This window comes from Platalea leucorodia (assembly GCF_965183815.1).
Source record: "Platalea leucorodia genome assembly, chromosome: 8".
NCBI classification, from domain to species: domain Eukaryota; kingdom Metazoa; phylum Chordata; class Aves; order Pelecaniformes; family Threskiornithidae; genus Platalea; species Platalea leucorodia.
This window is the reverse complement of record NC_138830.1, coordinates 37,121,179-37,138,711: the sequence shown is the minus strand read 5'-3', so window position 1 is coordinate 37,138,711 and position 17,533 is coordinate 37,121,179. Positions and strand designations below refer to the sequence as shown.

At 40.6% G+C, this 17,533-nt stretch overlaps 2 protein-coding genes across 2 annotated transcripts in view; both read right to left on the bottom strand.

The window, feature by feature from the left end:
• Nucleotides 1-6,548, bottom strand: part of SLC7A6 (solute carrier family 7 member 6) — a 36,535-nt gene extending 29,987 nt beyond the window's left edge. The window contains exons 1-2 of the mRNA XM_082319175.1: nt 6,489-6,548; nt 382-954 (exon numbers count right to left, since the gene is read on the bottom strand). Of these exons, the coding sequence (XP_082175301.1) occupies nt 382-913 (532 nt within the window). The 5' untranslated portion in view covers nt 914-954; nt 6,489-6,548. The remainder of the gene's footprint in view (nt 1-381; nt 955-6,488) is intronic.
• PRMT7 (protein arginine methyltransferase 7) overlaps nt 1-17,533 on the bottom strand; it is a 96,486-nt gene that overhangs the window by 57,759 nt on the left and 21,194 nt on the right. The gene's annotated exons all lie outside the window — the stretch shown is intronic.

Genomic DNA, 17,533 nt, shown 5'->3' with positions numbered 1-17,533 from the left:
GTCTACATTGAGAAACTATTGTAAAATAAATTACAGCAGAATTCATAGCATAAGAGCTGTTCTGCAACAACTTGAGGTTGAGTATCTTGAGGTTTGATTTAATATACCTCTCTGAGGGGAAACAAACTTTTTCCTCCATTTTCCCATGTAAGTAAACTTGGAAGAGTTAAATACTTTGTTCTGCTTCTGAATGAGAAAATGGTAATCCACTGACTGAGTACCTGCAAGTTATTCACGTGCTGGAAATTGTTCTTTTCGTCACTGTAACTCAAACCGTTGCAGATTCAGTATGCAACAACTCTGGGACTTGGTAGGATTTGTTTTAATAAAAGCTTAACCCTGGATAAAAAATTACCGTAGTAAATTTCAAGAAATACTTACATTCACAAGCAGCTGCTATGAGACGGCAAGCCAAATATGGAGGATCACAAGAAGGGAAGAAGGGTTGAACTATGTAGTTAGCAAAGGTGATGGCAATAATTGCCTGGCTAGTTGGCTCAACAATTAGGAGTGAGGTCCACAAACGAATGAAAGCGATGAAGCTCCCAAAAGACTCCAAGATATATGCGTAGCTGGCTCCTGACTTCGTAATAGTGGTTCCAAGTTCAGCATAGCAGAGAGCTCCAAAGACTGAAAAAATCCCTCCAATTGCCCAAATTATTAGAGACAATCCATAAGATTTGCTGTAGATGAGAACTCCTTTGGGAGAGACAAAGATACCTGAACCAATCATGTTGCCTACTATAAGGCTTATCCCATTTATCAAAGATATTTCTTTCTTCAGTTGCATTGTATTTTGGTTTCCATCCTGCATTTCACAGCTGTCACTTGGATCTGTCCTCTCTGATTTATTGACGGGGCTGTATTCAGCCACTGAGCTATGCGACTTCGTACAATCTGTCCTTTCTCCCATTGTGGAAAGACTGTGAATCCTCCACGACTCCAAATTGCAATCTAAAACAAAATATAGGCAGCTGAGTTCATTATAAAATTTTTTATCCCAGGACTTTCTTGCGTAATGTTCTTTCCACCTTTTTACCCTACGATTTACAAATGTAAATTGATCAATTCCCTTTTGTTACTTCCTATGTGTTCTTACACAAAGGTAAATCCATACATAGTTAAAATAAACAGAAAAACCAACACAGGCAGAGCAAGAGACGAATTCCAATATAACTTAAGCTGAGAAAGGAACTTCTGCCTTTAGGGGAAAAAAAAAACCCCAACCAACCAAAACCATTGGAAGGACAGAACTGAGGGATTCCAATGTTGAAAAGGAAGAAAGAACAGATAGAAGCAAGGTGAGGTGACACAGAAAAGCAAGCACTCTAAGACCAAGCTGGAAGTTCTAAGCACGAACATAGATTTATTGCAGTACGAAAAAAATTAATCAAATTATTGTACTTACACATGTAATTTATGAGTGATCCAGTAAGAAGGTTGCACATTCTATTAATGCAGTGTGGGCTCTTGCCAAGGGCAATATGAAGAGATACTCACTTCAGAATCCCCTTGATCCAACTCTTGACTTTCAACTGATACTACAGTTCACTCCCTCCCCCCTCCATGAAACTGTTCCCAGTTCCCACTCCCTCATTTCTCGGAGTTATCTAAGAGTGCAGGCTGTACATGAAAAAACCTACAGTAGTTTCAATCCAAATTCTTCCACTAGCAACTGTATGTAACAGTACCTAAGAACACAGAAATTAAATAAATATTTTCCTCTGCTTCAGAATTGACCATTTGGAAAAGAACCACTTACTTCTCAAGTCTCCAGGAAATTCTCCCATGCCTTCCAAAAGGAAGTTACTGCTAATAACATTTATTAGCATGAGAATATACTGGTAATTAGCAGTAATTCTGTATAAGGCCTGGTTTATAGAAGTTCAAGTAAGAAATAATCTATTCAAGGAACAGTCTTGTATGGAAACCGGCTTAAAACGCAAAGGTACTTTTGATTAGTGGGTTATCAACTGGATAAAGAATAGGCTCTACATAATAACCAGAATGCACTACCATTCATTTGTCCTGCCCCTCGTTAAACCCTCAGTGTATACTTCAGCCATTTACTATAGAACAGAAAAATTTAAAAGTCTGGTCAATAAATAAATGAATAAATAATAAAGCAGCTGATCTAGCGGGGAAAAAAAAATAGGTTTTGCGCTTTTTTGGGGTAACACTAATTTTACAAATAGTTTTGTTATTCCATCAATAAACTTGTCAACTAAGAGAACAAAAACCCTGAGTATGCTGATTTTGAAAGTATGCAATCACTCAAACTACATATGTATCTATGCATCTAGTAATGTACAAACATACAAGGTTTTGCTCATGCAGTTAGAGGCACACCTTTCTGGAGGGAAACTTAATAATAGTACTCTTCCTTTATTATAAAGCCAACAACTGTGTACTATAGTACAGAAAATCTGACTTGACATCCCTGAACTAGAATAGTTCTAAAGATGTGAAAATGATAAAGATTATTTTCAATCAATAAAAAAGTAACTTCTACTGAAATGGAGTACAAATCATTTACTGGAACACATTACATCATTCATCTCCAACTCATGAATCTTCTAGCTTTTTCCACATTAAAATAGAGACTGTGTTCTTTTAAGTAATGCAAAATGAGATCCTCAATCTGTTTAGTCAGATGCCTTCTGATCTGTTTTCCCCTCAATATTTCAAAGAAACACTTTAGAGATGGTTAATTACTAACTACATTTGTATTTAATAAAAAAATTAAAAATAAAACTGAGTAGTATATTAAGAATTGACTCATAGATGTAGAACGTTTTGGTGATAACTACACAGCTTTACGATTTCTTACTCCACATACCCTAATCATCATTCCCATTTCTTCCTGGAACACCTTTCAAAGTATGACTTGTTCAGAAGCACAAGCATGACTTCGAATACTCAGGCATTTTGATGATTTGATTTGATTCAAATTAATTGAATCATTCAAATCAAATCTGATTTGTTTGCACACTGGCCGTTTTGGACTAAGTCACCGTAATTCACCTCATGGTCTGAAGTTCAGAGGTGCATTTAATTACCTGTAACTACAGACCCTGTCACTGTTCAAATGTCTCCATCTCAATTAGCAGCATGTGACTGCAGTTCTATACAATTTTGTTACTGATGACCTTGACTGTTTCTTGCCCTACTCCACCCTACCCAGGAAAGAACCATCGTAATATCCTCTCAATCTAGCTTTTTTTTTTCTCCCAATACTCTTTCTTCCTCTCTGAGTCTGCTTTTGTTATTCCCAACTTCAGTATCTGCTGACAACTAGGATTTGCGTGAAGGTGTGTGCAACAGCTCACTCAAGATTTGGCACTTCATTCTCTTCTCTAACCTTGTTTGTTTTATACCCTTAAAGACTTCAAGACTACTGCTTATTTGCCGAGCCGCATGTCTTATTACACCACCTCCATGGCAGAAACAAAACTATTGGCAGGTTTATTCCTACAAGCACTTCACTTAATCTTTACTGGAACTAAACTCAGCAGCTTTGACCAACTGGAAAAAAAAAAAAAACAACCTACATAGGAAGAGGGAGAGCAGAGACTAGAGAAAACTGAAGCTATGTCAAGATTAGCAATATTGATAAAAAACCCACATATATTAAAATCCATTATTCTGTCACAAGACCATTATTTCTGTGGAAACAGAAGACAGGCTTGGAAGAGAAGAAGCAGAGAGGTATAGTATATATTTTCTAAAATACAACAATCATAGAATACTCCAGCTCAAAACACTGTTAGGACAATCTCTAATGCTGCCAGCCTTGCCACAGGACTCCTAAGGCTAATGCAGGCTTATGCCTTCACACAAGCTAACACATGGATTTCCTCATCATTCACCCTTGTGCAACACAAAGTCTGAAACTCTTGTTTTTGCTGATCATTGCAGCTGGGAGGAATCTTTTTGCTGATATGCATAGGATTTTTTACTGAACTGACACTGCCGTTGATACAGAAAGCTTCAATACAAAACCAGGACACAGTGACCTGAAACGAGGATCACTTCATTGTCTCACCAAAAATACATATTCTGATAAGGCCTATCACATGTTGGCCATGTACCAAAGGAGCTAATGAAAGTTAATGTGCAGTTAGCAAAGTACTAACACTGCATTACAGGGTGGCCCTCCTTTAAAGAGAAGGGAAAGAGGAACCATCAGCCAAGATCCCCTCTCTCCCACTGAGCAGGACGGCAGCTGACCTGTCATTTGTTCAACTTGGAGTGAACCTGCAAGCGGGTTAATGACCAATGTGAAATACCAAACTGCTAAAAGCTTACTATGTTTTGCTATACTTGTATACAATACCTGCTCATTTGCAAAGATTTCTAGCGTTCTTGCCTCTGTCTTCCACAGCTGTCTTGACTGCATAAAAAAGCTCTTGTTGTAATACAGCTTTACATACATACTTTCACTATTCACATATACCAGCTGTAAAACTCCTATTTCTGAACACAATGATCAGCCCTTCGGGCAAGAGTCAAGATTGCCCTATACAGACAAACACCATTAAGGTCTTCAGGGAGTTAAGCACCAACAGAGCAAAGGTTGTAAGTAAGTCCCAGAAATGCCTATTCCTTGCAATGTATATATTTAGGCACCTCACAGTCTGAACATTTAAGTGGGAAAGGCTTAGAGTGGTCTAGTATGTGTTTTTCTTGTTTCTGGTGAGAGAAGAGTCATCTCCCTGCCATACATACAGTTAGCAGACAGGAAGCCCTTGCAACAAAAGCAATTCCCAATGTAAAGATCCAATCTGTTCAACAAAGTCTTTTGTGTTTGCATATGCAAACACACCATCTTTAGTGCTATAAAAAACAAAATAAAGCTTTGCTCAAATAGAATTGGTTGTAACAACCATTTTTTTTAAAAGCACAAGGTGTGTTTATCATGTAAAAAGGTATGAAAGAGAAGTTACTATGCCAATTATTCACTCGATAGGCTATCAGTGATGGCAGTAAGTCCTGACTATACACACCTGTGACACAGCTGCACAAGAGATGGGTAGCAAATACACATACTATCCACATGTTCAGACAAATCCTGAATAAGACTATGAACATTAAATGAGGGAAAGACCTATAATCAGCTCACAAACAGATATTCAGTTACAACGTCTCAGGAACTTTTCAAAATTTCCTGAAGTACCAATCCTAGACAAATCCACCTCAGTAATACTAACCTAGACTTTAAACCAAGTCACATTAAAGTTAGGGAACTGCACTAACTACAAGTGGAAAATAACATGCCACTATATCCTTCACACTTCTCATTTATTTTTATATTTCCAAGGGAAAAAATAGAAGCCAGATCACAACAAGGGACTTTGTGGTAGACAGTCTGGATTTAGACAGAAGTGAGGTTGGGAGTGCATGAAGCAGCTGCAATGAGAGGAACATCTGGTGAAATTTATACAATAAGCCCCAGGTAAAGACAGAAGGGACAATAACAGAGTTTGTTCAAATAATTTATCTTATTTTTTATGCTGGGGCACACAAGTAGAAACCTCTCAAAAAGAGGAAAGGTAATGCCAGAAAGCACATGCTCGCCTACAAATCTATGCCCATGAGTACTCTTCAGCAGTAACTTACAGTCACACCTAATCAGATTGCATTTAAGACATGTCACTTAAAAAACACATAAACAATCAAACAATCAAAATCGCTACCAAATGCCAGTAAACAGAGGCACGCCCGCCTAAGGGTATTGCTAAACCCACTTCAATTCCTTGCAACAGCTAGTTAGCAGAGCAGCTATAATCACACGCACCCGCCACCAAAAAACATCCTGTTACAACCCGACCTGAGTACCAACCCTCATATCCGCCTGCCGCCAAACTAAATAAAACACGTGGCTCCAGAAAACCACCCGCAAGTCGGGATATGAGCGACACGACCGGCTGTCGCCGGCGGGACCGGCGTGAGGAGACCGGCCCTCAGGGTCGCGCCGCAGGAGGGAGGATTTGCGGTCATTTCGCCCCTCGGTGGCCGCTCCTCCCTCCCCAAGCCGTGGCTACCCCGCTCTCCTTACAAAATAAGCGAGGTTCAGACATGTTTCGCGCCTCCTGGACAGCCTCGGGAGGGAAGCGGCTGCCCCACGCCTCAGGGCTGAGGCGCCCGCACGTGCTGCCACTGAGGCACCCTTTAAAAAAAAAATTATATATATCTCTAACACGGCATTTGTCGCACTGCCACCCTGCACACCTGCAGTCGGCCCGGGACGCCGCGGCCGCCAGCCCCGGATGCCGCAGCGCAGGCGACGGCTCGGAGAAGCGCCGGAAACCTCCGCGCACGGCGCAAGCTGCGCCCCGGCAGCCCCTACGCCGAGCCGGGCTGCCCGCCCGCCGCCACGGCAGGCTCCCCGAGGTGGGAAGGAGACCGCGCCTCGCCGCCGTGCCGGCCCCGGGGGTCCCGCGGGACCTCCCCAGCGGCTGCTGCGGCGGCACGGCCGCCCACGTTACCTCCGCTCCTGCCGGCCGCGCCGTTGCGTGTCCCGGGGATGCTCGCTCGTTGCCAGACGACACGTGACGCTCCGCTCCGCCCCGGCCCCGGGCCCGGGCCCGCCGTCGCCTGCTTCCCCGCCAGGAAACCGCCGCTGCCTCCCGCCTCGGGTGCCTGAGGGAGACGCTGCAGGGCCTGGCCTCCCGCCCGACCCCGCCGGGTTTACCTCAGCCCCGCCGCGCCCTGCGGGTGAGGAGGGCGGGGAGCCTTCGCCCCCGCGCGGAACGGGCGACCGCTTTCCCCCCCCTCCCTTGCCGGGCTGGGAACCATCCTTCCCCTTTTCCTCAGGCACAAGATGGAGAAGCGGCTTAGCGCTGACGAAAACGGCGCCTTTTCCCACCCCGGGCTCACGGGAGGGGCCGTGGGCCGCGGCCTGCCCCCGGGGCTGCCGCAGGTGGAGGCGGGCCCAGCCCTCACCCCGAGGGCCTCGAGGGGAGCTGAGGGCCTCGGGGACGCGGAGCTCCTGTGAAACCCCAGGGCACAAAGTTATGTGCACGTGAGTTTGCTCCAAAATGAGGGGCCTAAGAGGGTCGAAGCGTTTAAACCTGGTGATACTTTGGGGTATAACTAGTAGGTGGTAAGCACCAGCCATAGTGCGTATGGAAATAAAAAGGAAACCCTTAAAATACTACCATTAGCTTGTTCCTGCCCTCAAGAGGGGCACCGCCACACCCAAAATTTGGCTTCAATAAAGTACACTTAATGTATCTCTCAAAATCGTGATTAGAAGTGCCCAGTGGTATCTGAAAATAACAGTGAGTAAACAGTTTGCTGTTCAGCAGGCTAATCTGGGATAGCGTAAGAAAGGCTTTCTTGTTTGCCTTCCTCTATCAGGTTAATAGTTTTAGCATGTCTAAGCCAGTGAACTACAGGCTACGGTCCCCTCTTAATGTTCTTTTACTGCCCTTTTTGCTGTTCCCTGCTAGGCAAAGAGAAGGTCAGCCAGTGTCTGGAAAGACAACGGGGGTTCAGGAGACATGATAGTCTTTGTCTGGCTCAAAACAATCTAATTATCCCTCCCCCAGTCCATGATTATTATCTACAGTCTCAAATAGATGAGTCAGAGGTGAATTCTTTTTAATAGAATATACCAGGGTAAAATCCTTACAGGCAAATAAAAATTATAAGGCTGTAAAAGAATGGGGAAGGCAAGCTATGCACTGTAATACCCATAAACATGCCAGTAAATGTGATGGTGGAGTCCAGTTCTATTACCACGAGGCTTAAATTTCTAATTTCCCTACTACTTCCTCTCTCAAAGCTTACTTGTTTTACCGAGCAGGTTTTTTTTGCTTTCATTGTCAGAGAGACAATCCACATACAAAGCAGCTGCTGCCCTCCTGTGTATCTCTAGATAGTCCTCACATTGTGTTTGGACAACAATGAGTAAAGAAAGTCTTTTTTGTTAAAAGTTGGCTTTTTAAGTGCACATATAGGAGAGAACAACATTAGACTTAATTTCCAAACTATGCAGCACCATAGCAAAACAAACTGTCATTTGCAGGTCATAATCTGAAGGAGCCTGATCATCTCAACTCTTTAATTGTCTTTGTTTCAACTCTTTGTTTGGCTTTTGTCGGGTTTGGGTCTTGTGCAAGTACATGTAGAGGTAACTACACTAAATCTATTACCTCCTGAAACTACTGACAATGTTGCAAAGCAGCAAACAAAACCAGTCTGCCTGCTTCTGGGAGCTTAACAGCCCTGATACATGACTTCTTTGTTTTTAAGCCACTTATACGGAACTGATAAAAGATAAAAAATGTAGAAGACATCCTTGGAAAATAACTCAGATTTGTACAATATGAAACTAACTGATTGACATTATAAAGATAATATGAACCAGAGAGCAGTTATTAGATGGTAATAGAGTTTAGTCATTGTTACAAATATTGATAGTGATCTATTTTCTGTAATACTAACACAGCCTCTTTCAGGTAGACAGATACTTGCAACCAACGGTTGTCTCGCACATTAATAAAAAAATTGATTGAATGTAAAAGATGCAGCTGATTTCAGTTGTTGCTAGACTGCCTTTTAAGCTCTCTCATAAATTGAATCTACTGGAGACAATATTCATTCCTCCAAAAAATGGACTCATAAAATGTGAGCTAATTATAAAATTGCCTTTAGGACCAAGAAATAGGTGAGAGCTGAAATGACATAGGAAACAAATTATTAGGCATATGCTGGAAGTACAGATGATGACGTTTTATTTTAGAACCTTGAAAAATATTTATTGGAAAAAATGCCCATTTGGGGATTTCAAAATAGAAGTTCACTCTTTGAATTATGAAAATTTACAATACTGTAGAGGTTGGTATGAGAGACCCAAGTTAGGACATCATCATAAGGCTAGACAATGCTTCTAAAGTGTTTGCAAGTGACTAGGAGCAAACTTAACAATGATCATCCAAATAAATATTTTTGTCCATTTTGGCAAGGTTCATAACTTTATAAATTACTTCTTCAATTTTACTGTGGAAGCCAAATGTAAGTCTGGACTCCTTACTTTACTTCTCTTCTTGCTACAGATTACCTCTACAAACTGTATACCTCATCCCTGATCCTCCATAAATAGCCACTGGTAAGTTATGTTTATACAGGACTGTGCATTCTCTAAGCACTAGCAGAGAAAAACTAAAAAAAAGACTTTGTTTCCACTAGAATTTTATCTGATACTAATTTATCAAGTTAAGATCACATCTCTTTTAGCTAGTGAGCAAAAAGTCAAACTGAGTTTTGGTAAGTCTGTGAGTTTTGCCCTATCTGGTTTATTTTTGTCTGACTAATATTTCCACTTAAATGTATCTTAGAAAATGTAATTCAACTGAAAGAAACTTGAAGAATAAACAGATTAAATACGCCTAAACAAACCAAAATTGAACTTGCATCAGACTAAAGGAAACCGAATCCACAGGATATTCATTAAATGGTTTTAGAACATGACAGAGCCAAGGTAAAAATTGCTGTTAAATCTAAGTGAATCTGAAGTCCAATCATCAGCTTTATGCTTGTTAGCAAATTAATTCTGGTGTGCAGGGTGAGTTTAATCATATCCTTACTGCATAAGTCCCCCAAGAATGTGTTGCTCATGCACTTAATTCATGGAAGAATGAGCGTGTACTAAGCTCCTTAAAGGTCAGCATTGAAGGTGTGTTGTGTATATGTAAGGAACTTATGCTATTAACTGTCATAGAGATGTTGCTTCCAGCCATGTGTTTGAGGGTTTATGTTGGTTCCTTTTGAAATTTTGCCATACAGAGTGAGTCTTGGGACCACTTTCATGCTTCTTTTGAAATGTGCATTCTGTGGACACTGGAGTTGTTTGTAGGGATCGTAAAATGATTTGGGACAGTAAATCTGTGGCTTTAGCCAGATCCCAGCAAATGACAATTTTTATAAGTACTTAAAAGCAGACATTCTTTTTAGTGGTTTTCAACCTTCATCATCTCAAACCATACATTGTCAACCATGTACTCTGTAGTCTTTCAGGAGAGCGACATAAACAATTCAAAAAGGAGCGTAAGTAAGTAAGATGGATTTAACCCATCTCATTAACACATGGCTCAGAGGCTGGTGCCAGCGGTGGAATTTTGGGTTTTTCGATCATGGGGCAGTTTACATGGCATCAGGCCTGCTGGAGACAGATGGGGTTCACCTGTCGCAAAGGGGGAAAAGGATTCTGGCTCAGGAGCTAGGTGGCCTAGTTGAGAGAGCTTTAAACTAGATGCGAAGGGGGAAGGGGATAGAACGAGGCTTGTTAGGGATGAGCCTAGGGGTGGCATGCCTGTGTTGGAGAAGAGATCAATAGTCCAACTGAAGTGCATTTACACCAGTGCACGCAGCATGGGCAATAAGCAGGAGGAGCTGGAAGCCATGGTGTGGCAGGAAAACTATGATGTGATTGCCATCACGGAAACATGGTGGGATGACTCACACAACTGGAGTGCTGCAATGGATGGCTACAAGCTCTTGAGAAGGGACAGGCAAGGAAGGAGAGGTGATGGGGTAGCCTTGTACGTTAGAGTGTTTTGACTGTCTAGAATTCAACAATGGTGATGATAAGGTTGAGTGCTTATGGGTAAAGATCAGGGGGAAGGCTAATAAGGCAGATACCCTGGTGGGAGTCTGTTACAGACCACCCAACCAGGATGAGGAAGCAGACGAAGTTTTCTACAAGCTGTTGGCTGAAGTCTCACAATCTCTAGCCCTTGTTCTCGTGGGAGACTTCAACTTACCAGATATCTGCTGGAAATACAACACAGCAGAGAGAAAGCAGTCTCGGAGGTTCCTGGAAGGTGTGGAAGGTAACTTCCTGACGCAGCTGGTAAGCGAGCCAACCAGGGGAGGTGCCCCATGCTGAACCTCCTGTTCAATATCTTCATTGATGATCTGGATGAGGGGATCGAGTGCACCCTCAGTAAGTTTGCAGATGACACCAAGTTGGGTGGAAGTGTTGATCTGCTGGAGGGTAGGAAGGCCCTACAGAGGGACCTGGACAGGCTGGATCATTGGGCTGGGACCAACTGTACTCATACAAGTACATACTGATTCAACAAGGCCAAGTGTTTCCTGGCGGAAAAGGACCTGGGGGTGTTGGTTGACAGCCGCCTGAACGTGAGCCAGCAGTGTGCTCAGGTGGCCAAGAGGGCCAATGGCATCCTGGCTTGTATCAGGAATAGAGTGGCCAGCAAGACCAGGGAGGTGATAGTGCCCCTGTACTTGGCATTGGTGAGGCTGCACCTCGAATACTGTGTTAAGTTTTGGGCCCCTTGCTACAAGAAGGACATCGAGGTGCTGGAGCGTGTCCAGAGAAGGGCAACGAGGCTAGCGAAGGGTCTAGAGCACAAGTCATACGAGGAGCGGCTGAGGTAGCTGAGGTTGTTCAGTCTGGAGAAGAGGAGGCTGAGGGGGGACCTTATTGCTCTCTACAACTACCTGAAAGGAGGCTGTAGCGAGGTGGGGGTTGGTCTCTTCTCCCTAGTAACAAGCGACAGGACGAGAGGAAACGGCCTCGAGCTGCATCAGGGGAAGTTTAGGTTGGATATTAGGAAAAACTTCTTCACCGAAAGGGTGGTCAAGCATTGGAACAGGCTGCCCAGGGAAGTGGTTGAGTCTCCATCCCTGGAGGTATTTAACAGAAGGGTAGACGTGGTGCTAGAGGACATGGTTTAGTGGTGGACTTGGCAGTGATAGGTTAACGGTTGGACTTGGTGATCTTAAGGGTCTTTTCCAACCTTAATGATTCTATGATTCTAAGTGCCTCTGTTTCTTTTCATTGGTTAAAGCTGAGTGACTTTGTTTACAAAAACAAGTTAGCTGATACTTTGCCCCTTCTTTTTATCTTCCTCTTCCCATTATACAAACTTGTACCATAGGTGATTTAAGCAGAATATTACAAATGAGAGTGACTACAAGCACCAAAATGCTAGGCAATTAAAAAAAAAAGTCTAAATTTAGGCTTCTAAATTTATCTTCCCCTGCTCCTAGCTGCATATCTCCTCCTACTCCACTGGCTTTCAGTATTTGACTGGCTCTGGCACTCGCCTGGCCCCCTCTGTGAGGCAATTCTGCTCACTAAGCTGGCAGAAAACAATAATTTTTACTATCATAATCACAAAAGTAGAAATGTGGAGTAAACTAGGAGCAGAGAAAAAGGAAGAGGAGGTAGTGGAAAATGTCCCTTTAAGGACCAGAAACTGTGGGATGGCTCTGTCTTGTCCCAACTGTACTCTCATTTAAATACTCTGAAGATTACCATTAAACCTTCTTTTATGGAAAACTTGCCTTCTCTGTACTGCAAGTTTTTTAAAACAGACTGTAAAATAAGCTTTAACATCCCATCTTTTAATTTTATTTTTCCTATCTGGTTCTGTTGACTTTCAAGTACTTTTCCTTTTTACTGCCTCATCCACTCTCATCAAAGTTTATTATTTGCTTATACATATCTTTGTTGCACATGATTACAAGCTCTTTTTGTTCAGCGCTGTCCGTGCTGCAAAGCAGAAGTGGGAATAGATATCTTCTAAAGCATGGACAAGTTTTCAAATGTTATCAGTAAAACTTTGCTAGGAGAGCAAAGAAACAACAGCAAAAAATCCAAATCTTCAGATAAATTTCAAAGGACTCCAGTATTTTTTCAGCATTATTTTGATTAATGCCCCAAACTTTCTGTTTTCATTTTAATTTTTTTTGCTACTGTAATTGTCTCTATTACAAGTGGAACGTACAATACGTCATGTTTTTCCCAGTCAATTTTGGGGGTTTATTTGGAAAAAACAATCCTTTGTAGTTATACTTATTTTTAAAGAAATGGTTTGACTTAATTTTTTAGACAACTAAATCATTCAGCTCTGAGACCCTACCCTTTGATGATACAAATTGTCTTATATATGTTGAATTACCTTCATAAGGATCTGGCTATTTATTAATGGGAGTGGGTGAATCACTGGCTTAATTTTCTTGCAAAACAACATAGGAGTTAGAATCATTGTTTCACCAAGACTTAAAAAGCTGCAGGGATTTTTAAAGATAATGCTCTTTGCTTGGGTCTGTTTTGAAGGCTAATAAAAGTGATTATGTATAAAAACAAGCTAAAGAGGATTTCTAGCTGTAAAAAATAGCTTCTGAAGAATAAACATTTTTTTCTTGTTTCAGGTCCCAAATTAGTATGTGGGTATGCATAGATTGTGAAGTCCTTAGTGGTAGCATTTGTAACCCAGTTTCACAGTGTTTAGATAAATTTCTTTTGGACAAGACAGTTTGAAGACATCTGTTGGTTTTTTATATTATGCAACTTTCAGCCTTCTAATACGACTGCTCAGACTTTCTTCAAAACAGCAAAATTCCTTTCTGTTACAGATTCTGCTATATTATTCTCAGTCCTTTTTTGATATACTTTCTTCACTTGTGGTGCCTGTCTCTCTCTCTGATTAAAAGCAGGAGTATGGAAGCTTAGAAGATTCTGATAATACTCATCAGTAGTTACATTGATACCCTATTTGCAAGCAGCTAGTTACTAGAGGCTGAAGCCAATGTCATAATTTCGTTTGTATTATCATGCTGAGTCCAAACTTTGCAATTTAAATTCAACCAGATGTTCCTTAGCAGAGCTACTTTGAATTCAGGATGCTACAGTACCACTCCACCACTACTGACCCCACTGATGCATCTTTGCTTTCAGTGCACTCCTGTTACTTTTCTCCTAATTACTGAATTACCCTGAAATGTTTGTACAATACAAACAAATTTGTACCTTTCATAAAAGAGTTCCCTCACATTTTATTTAGAAAACTTACAATAGCACAATACTTTGCAGTGGTGGGAACAATTGTTGGGTAAACAAATGATAAGGACGGCCTTTATTCCCAAAACTTTGAGACTTCTGCAGGATTCTGTAGTTGTACTTGCTCCAAATTTCGGATGTCTTTAAAAGTAAAGTTTTCCAAACATAAACCCAAAGACCTTTCTGTATAGATTCCCACACGATGCATGCAAATCAAATATGCCTATGTATGTGGACCTGTTAAGTGAAGTGATTTGCCTGAAAAGTGAAGAGACTAATGTGTACTCCTTTAAACATGTGGGAATAGTGACAATTAAACAAGTTCTAATTCTTAAGTTTATATAGCATAGGCATTCCTTGTAAAATAAACAGAACCATGTTGTTTCACAAATACAAGATCAGAACCCCCTTGAAGTTTTTGCCGAAGACTGCATGTTCCATGAGTAAGATTTTCGTAATGTCTCAGTATTTAGAAATACACCTTAAAAATTGAGATGTAAAATATTTTAACATTAAGAGAGTCTTGAAGCTTAGGGAAATTGCATTTTATTGAAACACAGGAGGATTTATTGCCAGCCAGTCCACTTGCCTTTGCAATAAATAGGATAGCCCTATTAATGGATTTAGTCTTTTGGCTGCCAGCACAGTTGTTCCAATTTCTAATCCATTCTTTGCTAATATTAGAAGTTATTCAGCCCTAAAATTAAAATTATGGTTGGCTTTGCTAACTTTTCAGAAATGATTTCTCAGCAGTCTATTTGTGTGTGTTTTGCACTTTGCTCCTTTGTTCCACACTTGGCTCTCAATTACTTGGTGCATAGTGTCCCACAGAGCAAATCATAGTGGACTAATTAAGAACTACCAAGAGTTTCCCAAGTTACGCAAGATCCACAAAACTATGAAAGGCCTTTTCAGCCTCCCAGTCGCGTACTGTGAAGTACCATAAATCAAACTTTTGAAAATACTCAAAGCTGTGCTGTGTGTATGTATACATATATTTTAGTTCCAGAAGAAAGTAGTTACTTTTGTTAAAGTTTACTGCTGTTTTTTTAAGTACTATTTTTATTAGCTTACATCCCACAAGCTAAGCGTTTTGAATACCAGTAACACTGATTTAATGAGACATGATCACTTATGCAAAATTGGTAACAGTGTTGTTTTTACTTTCACATGAATCTGGAAGAGTAAGTGAAGTGAGAGCAAGCACTTGGGCTTCTATGTCGGAGCTCAGGCAGTATGATAACAGAAACTAAACCTCATGGTTATGGGTGTCACATTACTGCTTGTAGAGGTCAGGGAGATATTTTTACCTTGATGTCACTAGTAAGGGAAAACTTGGAAGACCTCAGCTTATTTTGAAACTATAGGAGATGGCCAGGTTAATTGTTAAGATGGGTCATCAGTGTCATCTCATGCAACAAACTTTATGGTTAGAGTCCTGTAAGCGTCCTCACCTCCCGCTTAAGTCAGTTGATCACGTAGACTGCTCAGTGTCACAGTACATCAGCAATTCTGTATTTGTTCTTACTGCAAAGGACAAATTTTATTACTGAAGTGTTGTATCACTGGAGAAATTGTTCTTTTGGATTATTCTATGCTGCAATACCGTACGTTATAGTTTCCCATAATGTTATGTCACTAAAATAAAAAGCAGACAGCTTTACCTTGGGTGGTTGTACTGAAACAATCAGAAGACAGCTGCATTGCATGCTCTTGGAGTTAAATCCAGTATATACTGTACAGTAAAATTACAGCTGTGAAATTCTGATAATTATATTTTATCTTGTTCTTTAAACAGGCTTACTTTGTCCAAGAAAAAACATCTGTGATTAAATAGCTGTGAAAACAGACAAGAAAAATCCTCTCTACATGCCCAAGCATACCTTAAAGTAACAAATCCGTGAACCTGTACCTCTGCAGTTGTCACTGTGCACAGTAATTGGTACAGTTAAATGGCACTGTTATAAGCAGGAGAGGCCTGGCCACAGTGTGTGGTGTACCTTATCTTGCTACGGAAGATGAATATAAGGAACACTGAACAAGAAATTGCAGCTTTCACTGCTGGGGGCTAGTTTGGGTGAAGAAACTGAAAGCTGCTATCAGATTAAAAAAAAAATTGTCTCAGACCAGCTAAGAACAAATTAAATTGCTATATTGATATACTAGTAATGGAATAGCAGAAAACATTCCTACTAAACACATTAAAATAAAATAAAATGCAGCAGCTGAGGAGATCAAACCCTATTATTTATCTCATATAGAAAATGAAATTAAAGACTATCCAATTTTGGTTTTGGAAGACATAATATAAAACAGCAACCAAATCTCTCTTCTCTTGAATGTTTCATTAATTCTATACCTAAGTGAGAGACCTCTGTAAAACAAACAAATCTGCAGCTTTGAATACCAGCATACAATTGATTTTAGCAGAGAGAACAGGTTTTAGCCAGAGATGCCAGACTGCATTTGAACCAGTTCTTCAGGAGTCAGAGCAGAAGGGAGGAGACAGGAGTATTTGTTCATTTTGCAGAAATCTTCCCTGAGTTGAAATATTTCTTTGGCTGTAGATCTTTGTCTCATACAGGGTTTAGTAAAACTTGTCTGAGACATGCAGTCTATCAGAAAAATAATCAAATTTCTGTGTGAGGTCATAGCAGTTCAGCACAAATAATGTTTCCCCCCCCTCCCCCGATTTTGTTTGCATTTTAACATTGTATGTTGTAAGTTTTTCTTTATGTTCCTGTGGTTTCATGCAAAAAGAGGGAGGAAAATACATTAATGCGAAGAAAATCCCACTGTAAAAATAGACAAAGGGAAGACGAGAAGGTTCAGGGTAATAAAGAATTTGAAATAGTTTTAATTAATTTTTCTAAAAGAAAAAGATTACATGTTTTAGTGGCACTTTCAGCAAACATTTAAGGGATTGACAGAAATCTTGCTTGATAAAGATTGGCTTTTCATAAAGATGGAAAAGATTTTATTGTATTTGAGGGAAGATGACCAAGCATGATCTGCAGAGAAGCAAAAATGTAGAAGCGCCTTCTTTTCTTTTTAGAATTCACGGAAACACTGTAGAGGGTGGAAATAATCCCCAGGGCTCTTTAATTCAGGTTTTCTCTATTCCGTCTTCCTGATAGCGGACTTACTAACAGTCACATGACTTCAAAGGTAGATTTTAGTGAAACAAATAGTGATGGAGTTACAGGGCAGTTATAAATATTAATGTTATGTAACTCCCAGCAAAAAGGCATTCATTTCTCCCTTAAATCACTTTAAACATTTGTATTTTGCATAAATAAACTGAACAGGCTGAGGAAAAAGGCTTAGCAAATCACTGTTGTATATATTAATTTTGTCAACTAAAGAGCTCTTGTTCAGGTAAAAAAGTTCCATGAATATTGCTAATTGCTAATAATTGCTAATATTGCTAATTGCTAATAATTGCTAATATTGCTAATATTGCTAATATTGCTAATTGCTTCTTGAAAGCCAATCCAGAATCATGAAGCCATACGAATAGACAACTGGTTGGTACCAGGTCCTCTGTTTCATCACTGCATGTTCGCTACCTCTGCTCGAGACTCTCATATCTTCGCTTCGCCTCCTCTTTGCTAGACCAAACAAACACAATTTTAGCAACTTGTCCTTACACATCAGGCTTCCTCACTGCTTATCAGCCTTTCTCTCTCTCTAGGCTCTCCTCAGTCTGTGGTTAGA